The sequence below is a fragment of the Myxocyprinus asiaticus genome, chromosome 38, assembly GCF_019703515.2.
Source record: "Myxocyprinus asiaticus isolate MX2 ecotype Aquarium Trade chromosome 38, UBuf_Myxa_2, whole genome shotgun sequence".
In the NCBI taxonomy this organism is placed as follows: domain Eukaryota; kingdom Metazoa; phylum Chordata; class Actinopteri; order Cypriniformes; family Catostomidae; genus Myxocyprinus; species Myxocyprinus asiaticus.
The window spans coordinates 17472786-17489534 of record NC_059381.1 but is presented as its reverse complement, the minus strand read 5'-3'; the positions used below and the strand labels follow the sequence as shown (position 1 = coordinate 17489534).

At 35.8% G+C, this 16749-nt stretch overlaps 1 protein-coding gene and 1 pseudogene across 4 annotated transcripts; one reads left to right on the top strand and one right to left on the bottom strand.

Moving 5' to 3' along the window:
- The first annotated feature begins 1525 nt into the window (after window positions 1-1525).
- wdr73 (WD repeat domain 73) lies at window positions 1526-5312 on the top strand. Of its 4 annotated transcripts, XM_051677273.1 has the most exons (8): window positions 1536-1731; window positions 1883-1950; window positions 2040-2125; window positions 2243-2331; window positions 2578-2645; window positions 3419-3580; window positions 3688-4068; window positions 4285-5299. In XM_051677273.1, exons 1-8 carry the CDS (start codon window positions 1679-1681, stop codon window positions 4521-4523), a joined length of 1146 nt encoding a protein of 381 aa, XP_051533233.1. In that variant the 5' UTR covers window positions 1536-1678; the 3' UTR covers window positions 4524-5299. The 4 variants fall into 4 exon arrangements, with proteins under 4 accessions (XP_051533235.1, XP_051533234.1, XP_051533232.1 ...); XM_051677274.1 differs by lacking the exon at window positions 3688-4068 and having other exon boundaries at window positions 1529-1731; window positions 4285-5310; XM_051677272.1 differs by having other exon boundaries at window positions 1531-1731; window positions 3688-5306.
- An 826-nt stretch (window positions 5313-6138) lies between these two features.
- LOC127428567 (sialidase-3-like) lies at window positions 6139-7558 on the bottom strand (annotated as a pseudogene).
- Window positions 7559-16749: the final 9191 nt, after the last annotated feature.

Below are 16749 nucleotides of genomic sequence, written 5' to 3'. Positions count from 1 at the left end.
CATACATTAATGTTGATAACCACAAAAAAAAAAAAAAAAAAAAAAAATTTCGATTCATCCCCTCCTTTAAAAAATGCAAATTCGATGTTACAGTGACGCCCCTACTATGGAAGTGAATGGGACCAATTTTTGGAGGGTTTAAAGGCAGAAATGTGAAGCTTATAATTTTATAAAAGAACTTACATTAATTTTCTATTTAAACTCATGTATTATTTGAGCTGTATAAGCTGTTTAAATTTTAATTTTTATGGTAATTTTAGGGTTTTATGGTGTGTTGACATTATCGTCATGCAACAAAGTTGTAAAATTGGCAATAACTGTACACAAAAAAGGTTAATAAGTGATTTTATCATAAATAAAATAATATTAACATGCATATTGTTTACATCTTGTGGCTATTCTTTTGAAAAAGTGAGTATTCACTTTAGGCTCCCATTTACTTCCATTGTAAGTGTCTCATTGTGACCCACATTTTTGCTTTTCTTTTCTTTTCTTTCTTTTTTTTTTTTTTTTTTTTTTTTTTTTTTTTTAAAGAAAACGAGTGGCAAGTCAAAATAAATGTTTGTGGTAATCAACATTATGCCACAAATGCTGTCAATTGAGCTTAACTTGTACTGAACTCAGAATATTCCTTTAAAGGGGATCTTTAGTGCTGTTTTACACAAATCAAGAACTTATGCATTTTGATTTCATTTTCAATGCAGGTCAAAAATAATCAGAAGGAAAAAAAGATGGTGCATTTTCTTAAGAAAATAGGAGGGTTAATCACTATCCAGAGCCTTTCTATTCCGGTTCTCTAAAAACTGTTTCACATTTATCCTATGCAACAGTTCATAAATCATTTTTATTTTTATTCTGTCGTCTAGACCTAATTCACAGTAGCGCCATCTTTGATTTCTGAGGGAAATGAAAAACGAGGCTATCAAAGATAATTTTCCACAACTCATGTTTCGTCAGCGGAAAAGATCCAAAAACACTTTAAACAACTGTAAAGCCCATTGAAGAGACAGTACGTCTATCCCTCACAGCCTCGTTGCCATTCACGTCAAAAATCCATTATTCAGATTATAGCGTCCTATTTAATTTTTTTAATAGGAATGAAAAAGAGGCGCAACTGTCTTCAGTTGGTTGTACTGTTGTTTAAATTGGTGTTGATCGTTCAACTGACCATTGAAAAAAAAAATGTCTTTACAAAAACTTCAGCAGACAGACAACTCCAGAAAACACTAGTTGTGAAAATTAGATGTGATTATTAGGACCATTATACAGCTTTATATAGTGAATGTCATTGTACAGAGTTAAAGTCTGTTCCTCACAGACTCGTTTTCATTACCGTCAAAAATTAAACATGTCGCTTCTCTAAATAAGGGCTAGATGCTAATTTAACTTCAGTAATGTCACTGAGAATCTTTAATAACCATTACATTAGTGTTTAGGGGTTGAATACACTGTGAAGAGTTAAAATATGAGAATATGTATCTGTACCATGCTAAATTGGCAAACGTGAAATAGGTATATTTGTCGCCAGGTGGCGCTAACGCAACTTTGGACTTTTAAAAACGCATTAGGAGTACTGAAGAACATGTCCAGGAAATATGAACCGCTCTTAAATATCTGGAGAAATAAAGCTGTGTAAGATTTTAGTATTTACTGAAACTGAGCTTGAAAGATCATCAACATGGACATCTCCTCTGATGAAGCTGATGACTGGTTTATGGAGTCTCTAAACACGTGAGTCTGACTGCAGTAGACTGATATTCCGTTTAATCTCCGTTAAATAATGGCAATGTCTCAAAACCTAATGAGCTGCCTACATAGAAAGCATTTTTTTCTGGCCTTCATAGCGGATTCCATCATACAGTGGCTGTGTTCTTGATTTCAGATACAAAGACCTGCATGTATTTCACCTCGAGCATCCGACAAAAGTAATAGAGTGGACGGGTGACAAAAGTAAAGCATATTTGAATCTCTGAAAGATTTGAGTCACTAATATAGACGTGAATTAAGTTTTAAAGGCAGGTTTCTCTCTCATCTTCCAGGTATTTGTGTCGCAGGATGCACTAGCTCAAGGAGTGAAATCTTAGAGTTACTTCTGCCTCTAAAGTTATATGCAGGAGACAACCAGGTAAATAAACAAAAACTGACATGACGAAGATGAATTCTGCCTCGTCCAAATAGTTACCTACAAAATGCATTCCAAAACTGCAGTTAATCTTAACTACCTTTTTAATCACATTTTAAGGGTCTTTGTGCAGAGCGAGACTTCAAAGTACAGCATGGTGGATTTTCAGAAGAACCTGTTGAGTGTTTGATACATATCCCTGGAACACGGTAACACAAAACTGTCTTCTGTACTTCACATGTCAGTGCTGCATCTGTGTAGTCTGAATGCCTTTTTAAGTGTAGTCTAGACTTAGCTCGAGTTCACCCAGTAAGTATATGGAGCATGATTGAAGTGCCACATATGTAATTCACTAGTTAAAAGAATGTCATTTATTATTATTATTATTGTAATTCTGTAAATTAAACCACTGAAAATGTCATTTTTCCTTATGTAATATCAGCTATTCTTCACAGGTGTGTGGTGACCAGTGGAAGTTCTAGTTCGACATTGCATATTTGGGATATTGGAGGAGATGAAAGTGGTAAGATTTGTGTCTTTGTACTTCATTACAAATGGTTTGAAATTATAGTATTACCTTTAAAATGTTTAAAAATGTGTCACTTAAAGGGATAGATCACCCAAAAAATGAAAATTCTCTCATTATTTACTCAACCTTATGCCAACCCAGATGTGTATGACTTTTCTTCTGCAGAACACAAATACATTTTTTAGAAGAATATCTCAATGCAAGTGAATGGTGACCAGAACTCAGAAGGTCCAAAAAGGACATAAAGGCTATAATGGTAATCCACATGAATCCAGTGTTTAAATCCATGGCTTCAGAAGCAATATGATAGGTGTGGGTGAGAAATAGATACATATTTATGTCTTTTTTTTTTTTGACTATAATTCTCCACTTTCAGATTCTTCTTTTGTTTTTATATATTCACATTCTTTGTGCATATCGCCACCTACTGGGCAGGAAGGAGAATTTATAGTAAAAAAATACTTAAATATTGATCTGTTTCTCACCCACACTTATTTAACTTCTACAGATATGGATTTAACTAGTGGAGGTGTATTGATTAGTTTTATGACACCTTTATGTGCTTTTTGGACTTTCAAAGTTCTGGCCACCATTAACTTGCATTGTAAGGACCTACAGAGCTGAGATATTCTTCTAAAAAACTTTTGTTCTGCAGAAGAAACAAAGTCATACACATCTGGGATGATGTGAGTGTGAGTAAATGATGAGAGAATTTTCATTTTTGGGTTAACTATCCATTTAATGTCTTACCTGATTTCACAACACAGATGTTATTAAAAGGACTGGGGTTATAAACCCCAAAAGCACATCAGCAAAATGCAGTAAAATAGCTCCTGGATTGACTGAAGAAGCCACAGTCCTTCATGGTTCTTGTATCAATGATGTTCAACTGACACAGATAGCAACAGGAAGAGTTCTGTATACAGTAGGTAATGTCAAACCTCAAAATTTTACAATAGTTCTTTGAATAGTTTTGTTTGAAATATTTAGAAATTGATCAGTACAGCTCATTTCATCTTATTTACCTTTTTGATAGGAAAAGAGTCATCTGATTCAGTGAGTGGCTTACAGTTTGTGAATGCTTGTGTATTTCTAATTTGTGCAAGCAATGGCTCTCTGCTTATGGGTGACACAAGAGATCCCTTGACCAGTCATTATCCTCTGAAAGAGACTTTGAAAGAGACAAGTGGTGGTTTGCATTGGTGTTTTGGGATGAGGAGGGACAGGTTCCAGTCAGAACCTTCCTTTTGTACTATAGCAAGGCTCGCTTCCTCCGGTCACATGGTGCTGTCTGATCTAAGAGATTTACAGAGTCCATTTTGTCAAACTCGACTAAATGTCAAACATAGTGCACCAAACAATGACTTTCTGAATGTTTCTTGGGCTCCTGTTCTCGACAGCTGTCTTTCTGTGTCTGGTAAGTTGAGCTCCTTTCCTGTTTTTAGCTATATAAAGATAGTTCACCCCAAAAATAAAAATACTATCGTCATTAACATTGTTGATCCAAACCCACATGACTTTCTTCTGTGGGATTCAAAAGGAGATGTTAAGCAGAACGAGATGTTCTATTCACTTTCATTGTATAGAAACATTTGTTTTCACTTTAATGACCTGACAAACTTTTCTTTTAAAGGATTTGATGGCACAGTACAGCTCTATAACACAACAAACTGGAGCACAGAGGCACAGGACCCTCAGCCGATTTTTTCACACCAAGGTCATGAAATGCTATATGAAGCAAAGTACAGTAGTTCCCAGCCTGTGGTTACTACCCATGCTTGGCATCAATCGCGACCAAATACTCTTCTCTCAGCAGCAACAGATGGATCTATACATGTTTGGGACTGGGTGGACAAAAACACTGACAGATAAGAATATGTTGAGATTCCTTTGACAGGACAAAACTATTGTGTGTATATGATGCTCTTTATTCAATTTTAAAAGGAGCAAATCTTCATGTCATTTATCCATGAGTTCAGGACATAATGTAATTAAAAATGTAACATACTGTCCTTCTTAGTCTTTGACAATGACTGTTTAAATTGACTACTTGTACATTAAAACATTATAAAAAAAAAAAAAGTATTATATTAGTCAATGAGTCTGATACCAATTTCCAGATCCGTATTTTACAAAAGCAGTTTTCAGTGTCAGTGTTACAAAATTACAAATAATATAAGATAGCTAAGCTAATGAAAAAAAATGTCTATGGTGTGGTATTGAATAATCTGGGTCAATAAAATGGGCATACTTAAAGAGAAGGAAAAGGCCACATTAAATGGCTGCATCCTGATTCGCCTTTTTCTTTTTTTTTTCTCCCCGATTTGGAATGCCTAGTTCCCAATGCACTCTAAGTCCTCATGGTGGTGTAGTGACGCTCCTCAATCTGGGTGGCAGAAGATGAATCTCAGTTGCGTCCGCGTCTGAGACAGTCAATCCGCACATCTTATCACGTGGCTTGTTGAGCGCGTTGCCGCGCGTGTGGAGGCTTCACGCTATTCTCTGCGGCATCCACACACAACTCACCACGCGACCCACCGAGAGCGAACCACATTATCGTGACCACAAGGAGGTTACCCCATGTGACTCTACCCTCCCTAGCAACCGGGCCAATTTGGTTTCTTATGAGACATGGCTGGAGTCACTCAGCACGCCTTGGATTCGAACTCGCGACTCCAGGGGTGGTAGTCAGCATCAATACTCGCTGAGCTACCCAGGCCCCCTGATTCGCCTTTTTATACTTTTTTCCCTATTTTATATATATATATATATATATATATATATATATATATATATATATATATATATATATATATATATATATATGAGCAAGTACATACTTTTGAGTGTGTTGCAAAAAATTATGCAAGTATTGGGACATACTACATGACACTATGAGACAGGAAAATTGATGTCTATTCCTATACTCTTCCAATTCTGAGTATCTACTATAGATAATACTAATGGATTATCACTTTGCATGCCTCCCATCTCATGGGATCCAATGGAGTTTTATTCATGTAGATGCCAAGATACTCTCTGCCCTTCATTGGATGGTAATAGTGAAGCCATGCACTGTTATTAGAGGAAATATTGCTCAAAACACTATTTGGTTACAATAACCTATAAGATTTAGGTAAAGATGAAAGGTTTTGAGATCATTCTTGAGGAAATAGCACAGGAAATGTCTCTGTATGGACACCATCTTTAAAATGTTACAGATTTGTATGGTTATGTGCCACATATTTGATCAAAAGCTGTTACATTATTATTAACCAGAGATAAAAAATAATAATAATAATACACTGCATGCTTCAAATGGTCTGTTATATTAATTTATTTTGCAAAAGGCTAACTCTGTTTAAAAAGTAGTTTTTTTTTTTACACTCTTGAGTTGTTGACTGTTATGCTACTACATTTTTTATCATATGTAATGCTAAGATAATAATCTGGGTTAAAGGCAGACATGGTTATGTAAATGTATGTTATTATGTCTGTTTTTACAACAACAACAAAAACTTATTTTTTAATAAAGAAAGCAAGCTGGATTGCTTGGGTATAGGATATGAAGTAAACTTTTACCACCGGAGTTAATCAACTATTTGAAAGTCTGACACATTACCACTTGAATTAACAACAGTCTCCACTTTAATTTATAAACACTTTAAAAACACTAACATCCTAGAAAACTAAAATTATTAAATAAATATTGTGTAATGGGTCAGTATGAAGTACATAATTGGATGTTCTAAATTGTAAAAAAATATTTGATGTTTTATGAAGGATTAGACCTTTATCGATTTTTAGGTGCTTGTCCCTTATCTTTACACTTGACTTTTCAGGGTGTTCAAAAAGCCCAAAATCTACTTTTTCAGTCTCACTTTGCTCTCCACACTCCATGAGACAAGCAACATGTCCATCCTCATACCCTCAAGTATCCACTGGGACCTTGGATTGTTATTACTGGTTCATTCCCCCATCCTGTGAAATCCCATGGGGATGTATTCAAGTAGACACCGAGATCCACTCTCTTATCTGGATTGGATGGATGGGAATAGATTAGTCTCTTCTGTTTATAATAACTTACACTGCCTTGGCATCCAGTTTTGGTCTCTACCAGCTTTTTAGATTCTTTTGAAACTTCCCCAGAAGTTTTGCTTAGAGCCTCAGTTCTGTAGCCAGAGCTTGTACGGGCATTGTAGTACAGATTACTTTTTCCTTCATGGTCTATGATCTCAGCTATTTGACACTCACAAGACTCACCCTCCATCTGTTTTCCCACATGCCAAGTGCTGCCATAGTCATCACTGTAGAATGCAAATGCATAAGGTGTGGGCTTATAATTTGCATGGCAATGATAGACATAGGCTGGTATAATCAGTCTTCCAGTCTGCATTTGAATACCATGTCCTAGACCAACAGCGAAGGTGGCCCAGTCCTTAACCTGGACACCAATCACATCTGTTGTCAAGTCTATAAAATGGCTCTAGGTTCTGGAGATGAAAAATAGAAACAGGATCTTGGAGGTCTGTCATAGACTGGACATGGATTCATGGAACGTTGGTTTGAAAGAAAGGCTGAAGGGACCTGATGACCACTGGCCCACTGAAATAAAAAGCATAACAGTACATAACATAACTTCTCTTATAATGCAAAGTTGTTCTAAGAAAATTGGCTGATATGAGTTAATATATGAACAATCATTCAAATTCTTTGAATATCTGCAGAGCTTTCTGCATGTGCATCAAAGACAAACTTCTTAAGATGGCTGCGCGCTAGATTCTCTTTCGCATAAGGTGAATATAGAAATAGAATTCCACAATTTTGACTATACATGTTGTAAGCTTCACCTCAGCTTCTCCATTCTTCCACGTTCCTTTTCTCATCACAAGGACAACTGCATCCATGTCATTTTCTGTTCTCTGCTTTTCAGCAAAGGCAAGGAAGGTTTTATCATCACTGATATAGGTAAGAGCTGAGATTCTGTATGTTACCTGTGTTTTACACCAACACCAACAACAATATTTTGGTTCTTCCTGCTTGAATAATGTTTTGTTTTTATAGGGAAATTGTTTTGCTTCTTGAAGGTGTCTTGTCACCCATGGTGAAACTTTAGCCTAGAAATAGAATAAATAGTATCAATAACAAAATGGATGGATGGATAGATAGATTTCAGAAAAAAAATGAATAAATAAATACATAAAATAATTTCACACTTCGATGTCTACAGGGCAAATCCAAGATATCTACAATAGGCCTATATGGAAGTTTTAACTTTTGAAAAACCAATAAAGACTATCAAAGCTTAGGCATAATGTTTTAGCCCTTTAAATAATGTAAAATTCAGCAAGTCAAAATGTATAACATATAATACTAATTGTGCAGATAAAAGATGATATTTTGAGTTATTTGCAGCTGGGCTTCAGTTGATAATTCATCAGTAGACTATTAAAAGTAGTACTTACAGAAACGTTCTTTCCTGCAGCAACAACAAAATGCTTACTGAGGGGGCTTCACAGAAAAATACATAGAAGTCCCTGCAGTAGCTCCATTATTTATACTGTATCGAAACAGGATATTACCCAAATATCAACAGAACATGTTCAGAGTTGTCACCTTTCAATCTGTAAAACAGATTCCATACACATTTTGCATTGCATTTATACAATATGTGACTACTCTATGTGCATTTCTTTTCTACATGCATGTGCTAAATGCAATTGAAGAGAATATTGCATTAGTTCTCTTGATTGTTGCAATATTGTAGGGCTGTGCTGGATACCTGTACATAAAAAAATGGTAGACCTTCTGTATTCCTGTTTTATATTGTGAAACAAGATATTTACTTACATTAAAAAATAAATAAATAAATTAAAAAAAAAAAAAAAACTGACAACATATTGGACCAATGTCCATTGACCATCTAGCATGTAAAGATATGTCATAAAGCACAAATCTGGTGATTTTCCAGGTTACCGCCCATGTTTAATATCCATGGTAATTACAGTTCTCTAAGCAAGTTCAGATGGATCCATACATGTACTTGGTCTGTGGACAAAAGGTTGAGAGATGAAAGTATCTTTATCAGCAAGCACAAAATCAGTACAGAAATCAGTTTTAGCATTAATCAGATACAGTACACTTTAATAATGCAATGTGTGCTTAAAATGGTCATTTTTGTAAATGACTGATGTAATAGTTACAGTAACTCTCTAAGTCTAGATTAAATTTTTTACCTCCTCTGTTTACCCCTGATAACTTCTCTACCTGACAGTAACAGTAAAGCAGAGAAAGTCATTAATTTAGCTAAACTATCTTGTAGAATTTAATAAAAAACACAATTTTATTAAGAGTAGTTTTGAAAGGGTGTAACCTTTGTATTTCTATTGTTATTTATAACTGTATGAAGTATAATGGTCACCCTGTGTGTGTGTGTGTGTGTGTGTGTGTGTGTGTGTGTGTGTGTGTGTGTGTGTTTTGCCTACATTGTGGGGATCAGATGTCCCCAAAAGGATAGTAATGCCAGAAATCATATTGTAGGGGCCCGTCAGTGCATGGTCCACATGACAAAAAAGGCTTAAAGGGTTAGTTCACCTCAAAATTAACATTTTATAAATAATTTTATTTACTCACCCTCATGCCATCCACAATATGTAAGACTTTCTTTCTTCTGCACAAACAAAAATTTTTAGAAGAATATCTCAGCTCTGTTGGTCCATACAATGCAAGTTAATGGTGACCAGGCATTTGAAGCTCAAAAAAGCAGATAAAGTCAGCAATGAGTCTGCAATGGCGAGATGTACAGTGAGAAAGGAGTTATATTTTGGTATATACTTTTTAAGACATCGATTAAACCACTGGAGTCTTATGGATTATTTTTATGCTGCCTTTATCTGCTTTTTAGGAGCTTCAAAGGCCTGATCTCCAAATGTTTCATATCAGTAAATTTAAAGGAAGTTAGTTCACCCACTGAACACCTACTTGATTTCTTATTGAGTTTTTTTTTTTTTTTTTTTTTTAATATCTGGAGTTCACCAACTGAATGCTTACTTGATTTCTGCCTTAATGATTCATATCAGTGAATTTAACAGAACGCATTTCACCCGCTGAACTCTTACTTGAATTCTGCCTGAGTTTTACATATAAGGGTATTTAAAGGTAGGGAGTTCACCCACTGAGTGCGTACTTGATTTCTGCTTGAGTGTTTCATATTAGGGTATTTAAAAGAATTGAGTTTACCCACTGAATGCTTGATTTCTGCCTGAATTTTACATATTAGAGTATTTAAAAGAATTGAGTTCACCCACCGAACACTTACATTTGCATGTACGCATTTGGCAGACGCTTTTATCCAAAGCGACTTACAGTACAGTGCACTTGTTACAGGGACAATCCCCCTGAGCAACCTCGAGTTAAGTGCCTTGCTCAAGGAGATAATGGTGGTGGCTGTGGGGATCAAGGGCGTAGGTTTGGTTTGAAAGTTGGTAGGGACATATAGCAAGGATCATATTCAAAATGTTGGTATTAAGAAAATGCAAGAAATTCAGTCTGGTAATATAGGCAAAATAACATTATTACCTCATATAACAAGTATAATTTCTTTACAGTATTTCTCTGCCCCTCCATATTAAATATTATCCTTTTGTTTTAAGAATTTCTAAAGAATAAACAAATAAAGAACTGACCACTGCACGGTTAGGAGGAAAAATGTGATATGCGATAAAAACTTGGACAATACAGTGCATCCGGAAAGTATTCACGGCGCTTCACTTTTTCCACATTTTGTTATGTTACAGCCTTATTCCAAAATGGATTAAATTCATTATTTTCCTCAAAATTCTACAAACAATACCCCATAATGACAACATGAAAGAAGTTTGTTTGAAATCTTTGCAAATTTATTAAAAATAAAAACCTAAAAAATCACATGTACATAAGTATTCACAGCCTTTGCCATGACCCTCAAAATTGAGCTCAGGTGCATCCTGTTTCCACTGATCATCCTTGAGATGTTTCTACAACTTGATTGGAGTCCACCTGTGGTAAATTCAGTTGATTGGACATGATTTGGAAAGGCACACACCTGTCTATATAAGGTCCCACAGTTAACAGTGCATGTCAGAGCACAAACCAAGCCATGAAGTCCAAAGAATTGTCTGTAGACCTCCGAGACAGGATTGTATCGAGGCACAGATCTGGGGAAGGGTACAGAAAGATTTCTGCAGCATTGAAGGTCCCAGTGAGCACAGTGGCCTCCATCATTTGTAAATGGAAGAAGTTTGGAACCACCAGGACTCTTCCTAGAGCTGGCTGCCCGGCTAAACTGAGCGATCAGGGGAGAAGGGCCTTAGTCAGGGAGGTGACCAAGAACCCGATGGTCACTCTGACAGAGCTCCAGCATTTCTCTGTGGAGAGAGGAGAAACTTCCAGAAGAATAACCATCTCTGCAGTACTCCACCAATCAGGCCTGTATGGTAGAGTGGCCAGACGGAAGCCACTCCTCAGTAAAAGGCACATGACAGCCAGCCTGGAGTTTGCCAAAAGGCACCTGAAGGACTCTCTGACCATAAGAAACAAAGATTGAACTCTTTGGCCTGAATGGCAAGTGTCATGCCTGGAGGAAACCAGGCACCGCTCATCACCTGGCCAATACCATCCCTACAGTGAAGCATGGTGGTGGCAGCATCATGCTGTGGGGATGTTTTTCAGTGGCAGGAACTGGGAGACTAGTCAGGATCGAGGGAAAGATGAATGCAGCAATGTACAGAGACATCCTTGAAGAAAACCTGCTCCAGAGCGCTCTGGACCTCAGACTGGGGCGAAGGTTCATCTTCCAACAGGACAATGACGCGAATGGACGCATTCCACACATGCAGTACAATTGCTTTGTTATATGCTACCAGATGTTAGAGGGCAGCACCGAGTTGTGTCATTTACAGGACATCTGCTCTGAAGGATAAAGAAGAAGAAAAATTGGGATCTGCCATTTAGAAGAAGCAAGAACAAGAACAACAACAACAACAACAACAACAAAACAATGGAGAAGGATATGTTCTTCGACTACTTCTTGACAGTACAGCCCAACTGTGCGTGTTGCCACCTAGTGGACTCTTCTGTGTCAACAGTCAACCTAGCCTAGCGCATGCACGTTTGTACGTGCATCGTCCGTGCAGACAGAAAAATCTGGCTGCACACGGACCCTGTGGGTGGACGTCGGCGGACACTCGATGACGAAAATTACGTCACGTGGACTGTGCATGGACCATCGAGGAACGCGGACAGGTGAAATATACTTTGGGCTTAAGGCTCTGGGTTACCGAACAGAAGGTCGGGGGATCATGCTGATAAAGATGCCACTGTTGGGCCCTTGAGCAAGGCCCTTGACCCTATCTACTCCAGGGGCGACGTATCATGGCTGACCCTGCGCTCTGGGAAATGTGGAAAAAAAAAAAAAAAAAAGATTTTCACTGTATATTTGCAAATGTATAATGTGTGACAATAAAATAAATGCTTATTTTTCTAATCCAGATGCTCTTCTCCAGTGTGCAAAATAAAATATGTTTTTGGAGTTATACTAGCATCTTAAAGTCCTGAACCTCTGACACAATCATTAACATTTTAAGGTGTGTTCCTGAAGAGGGTGCTTACCAACCGAAAATGCTGAATCCTCCATAGGGCTGCATGCAAAACTCAGAAGCTTTTTCGACTTTGACTTTTTAACATTTTGTACAAGAAAAGTATGCTTGTTTAAATCTACTTATTTCAAGGACTGGACGTAAGATACAAATGGAAATCCGCCCGCACAATCTCCAGAAAAGTTTATTTTATTTTATTTTATTTTTTAAATCTTACAAACAACTGTGATTTGTGCATCGCGAACACACTGAGAAAATTAACAGGGGCCACATGACAACACTGTTTATGTGCTACTTCAGAAGAGGTAGGACAATAATTTACACATTAATAATTATACTAAGGACATTTAATAGTTGTTAAAATGAAAGTAAAAACATAGTATAAAGTTTAAAAAAAAGAAAAATTGTGGTAAAATTGCCCAAATGTTGGTCGGGACATTTCCGAATTTCTGAAATTTAATGGGGACATGTCCATATCATCCCTACATAAAATTACACCTATGAAAAAATATTTTGATCTGAAGGTGTATACTTAAATGTTTGAAATTAGTTTTGTAGACAAAAATATAATTGTGCCACCATATTATAAAACTACAATTTAAATAAAAAAAAAAGTTTTTGAAATTGATGACTTGGACCAAATAATAAAGAAAAGCAGCCAATAAGTGCCCAACATAGATGGGAACTCCTTCAATACTCTTTAAAAAGCATCTCAGGGTGATACCTCAAGAAGTTGGTTGAGAAAATGTCAAGAGTACATGTCTGCAAATTCTAGGTAAAGGGTGACTACTTTGAAGATGCTAAAATATAACACAGTTTTGATTTATTTTGGATTTTGTTTAGTCACAACATAATTCCCATAGTTCCATTTATGTTATTCCATAGTTTTGATGACGTAAATATTATTCTAAAATGTGAAAAAAATAAAAATAAAAAAATAAATTATATATATATATATATATATATATATATATATATATATATATATATATATATATATATATATATACACACTTTCGCTTTACAACATCAGTAAAAGCAGACATTTCCTGTCTGAATTTGCTGCACGGCTCCTGCAAGCACTGGTATAAATGTGTGTGTGCAGATATATATATATATATATATATCTGCACACACACATTTATACCAGTGCTTGCAGGAGCCGTGCAGCAAATTCAGACAGGAAATGTCTGCTTTTACTGATGTTGTAAAGCGAAAGTGAAAGAAGTATACAAAATATTGCAGTATTTAGCCTATCCAGCAAAAAATGTTTTGGAAAGTTTTTAACTGAACATATACTTTTGAATTCTGTTAATTGATGAAAGAAACAATTCTTCATTGTTTTATCATTGTACTTATACAAGATTGTTTTGGAAGATTTGGAAACCTTTAAGAAAAAAAATGAGAAGTATGATAAAAATGTGCGTATTCGATGTGATTTTTATAAAGATTATATTTTGAGATGTAAAGAACAACATATAGTACAGTTAAATATTTTACTTGGAAAATACCATATACACAGAAAAAATGGGCTCTTTGTAAACCCAATTTCTTATTCAAAAATTACTTTGAATCATATGTAAACCTTTTGGGAAAAACTAAATAGCACTGAAAACATGTAAAGTTTTGGAAGAACTGGAATTTATGTAAGATTATTTTTTTCTGGCAACAGTATGTATTTATGTGACTGTACAAATACCTCATGACACTGAATGAATGAAAAAAGCAATTAAGCATAATGGGAGCCATTTTTTTTTTTTTTTTTTTTTTTTTCAAAGTTAAATATATTGTACAAATATAGTAACATATTTTAAATTCGATTTATTGGTTTCATTTGCTATTTATTTTATTTATTTATTTGTATTATATAATGCTAGCCACCCACTGGCCCCCCCCAAGAAAAGTCCCACTTCTACCTATGGCCAATCAGACCCTGGATATTTCTCCTCTCTCTCTCACTAAACTCCATGGAAAGAGTTAATGATTAGGACATCTGGTGGCTTAGAGAATGATAACACCAAACACTGATTTGCATGACATGAATGTAATCAAAGAGGTGACCGAGTCTCAAGTGTCATTATGGGTAATCACCACTAAGTGAACATCATAAGATAAAGAAAATGAAAAGAAACCCAGTAGATGGGCGCTTCATAGATCCAGTTTCTTTACTAGATCTCTCTGTCCATTGGAAGATAACAAAATATCTGATTTTTGTCTGGTACCCAAAGCCAGTCAACACCTTGTTAACTCTTCAGCTAAGAGACAGAGACAGGAGAAGAAGAGTTTATTGATTATTTCTTAGTTGCATTTTTCTCAGTGCTCAGTCTGATTTCATCTGACCAGCATATATTCAACAAGAATTATTATGCAGATATCAGAGCCATTTCTTAATTTCAAATGGTGTTTCATAATTAAGAGATACTGTGACTTAAATGGAAAATTATCTGAATTAAAATTTCAGCTATATTTGCCTGACCAGTTTTACCAACCCGGTCTCATGACTTTTACTCCCATAGAGAAAAATAATGAACCAACTAACTGTGCTATTATGATTTTTCCTATGTTTAAACCTAACCTAAAACTAACCATAATCTTAATAGGAAAATCACATGTACTACAGAAGAGAAATATCAGGGTTTTAAACAAGCGTTCTTACACATTTTCTTAAGTTTAACCCCAATCCTAAACCATTAACACTTTATAAGATTGCATTCATTAACATTAGTCAAATTACTACATCAGTTAATTTGGTAGTGCGATACTGCAGATCTTGTTGACTTTTGTATGACAAATTGCTTGCTATGTTCCTCATTTGTAAGTCGCTTTGGATAAAAGTGTCTGCTAAATGACTAAATGTAAGATGTAAATGTAAACTAACAATGAACAATATTTATTTGATGGTATCACTATGAAATTCTGTTTGTTCAGTCACTGATGCCCTAAAAATGTCCTATGCAGGCTTTAGTCAGGTTCAAGCACTTGTCCATTAATTTCTTTAATTAGCAGTCATTTAGTTGTTTGTTTACTGAAAGAAATTGTCCTTTTAAGAATTCCTTTTTTCTGTTCAAAATAAAGAGAAAGTATTTGAGAAGTTTCTGGTAGTCTAATCTTAGTGGAAAATGTCCATAATTATTTTTGTGATAAACACATCTCTCTCTCTCTCATTAGGGTGATTCTTCTTAATTATTCTTAGAGTGCATGTAGCCTACATGCTATGTTTTGACCATAATGTTCACTCATGTACAAAACAAGGTCTCATGTTTCTGTTGCTGGATAGCTTTTCTTGATACTTAAAAAGTTAATACTGCTTTGGCATATGTTCCGCATACTTTTCCTATTATTTTTGCAGTTTCCAATCCTTCTGGGTTGTGAAATGGCTGCATGCATGCGTTTCTTCTATCGATTTAATTATATGCCACGAGTCACTAGTACACAAACAAACATACAAATCAAATCATGAAGAGCAGAAGTTCCTGGATTTGTTCCCCAAACTTAAATATACTTTAAATAGGAAGTATGTTCCTGCTATTAACATTAAATATGCTATAGCATGTAGAATAACTGTATACTAACACATTTTGGATGACCGTATGCTTATGAAATTAAATGTGAAAGTACACCGCAAGTTATGATCTTCAGAGCGTAATTGCATAATTCACATACATTTATTATATCATTCATCCAATATGATAAATCAAAGGTAGACTACGAGAATTACGGTCATACTCACAGAAATCCAGAAATGTTCTGCAGCAAAGCGAAAGTGCACTACTAGTGCTTGCTTCCCCACAGACTTCAAAACAAGATCAAGCTGTGGCTCCTTAAATTACATTTACTCTATATTAAGCTCACAAAGTGTCAATGGACATGATTAGACAGATATGTGACGTATACGGTAACAACACGACAATAGTCTGTGTGTTTGTTATCTTAAACTCAGCAAAAAAAAAGAAACAACACTGTATTTTAAAGATAATTTTGTAAAAATCCAAATAACTTTACAGATTTTTATTGTAAAGGGTTTAAACAATGCTTTCCATACTCGTTCAATGAACCTTAAACAATTAATGAACATGCACATGTGGAACGGTCATTAAGACACTAACAGCTTACAGATGGTAGGCAATTAATGTCACAGTTATAAAAACATAGGACACTAAAGAGACCTTTCTACTGACTCTGAAACACACCAAAAGAAAGATCCCTGCTCATCTGCGTGAAAGTGCCTTAGGTGTGCTGCATGGAGGCATGAGGACTGCAGATGTGGCCAGGGCAATTAACTGCATTGTCCGTACTCTGAGAGGCCTAAACAGCGCTACAGAGAGACAGGAAGGACAGCTGATCATCCTTGCAGTAGCAGACCACGTGTAACAACACCTGCACAGGATCGGTACATCCGAATATCACACCTGCAGGACAGGTACAGGATGGCAACAACAACAGCCCGAGTTACACCAGGAACG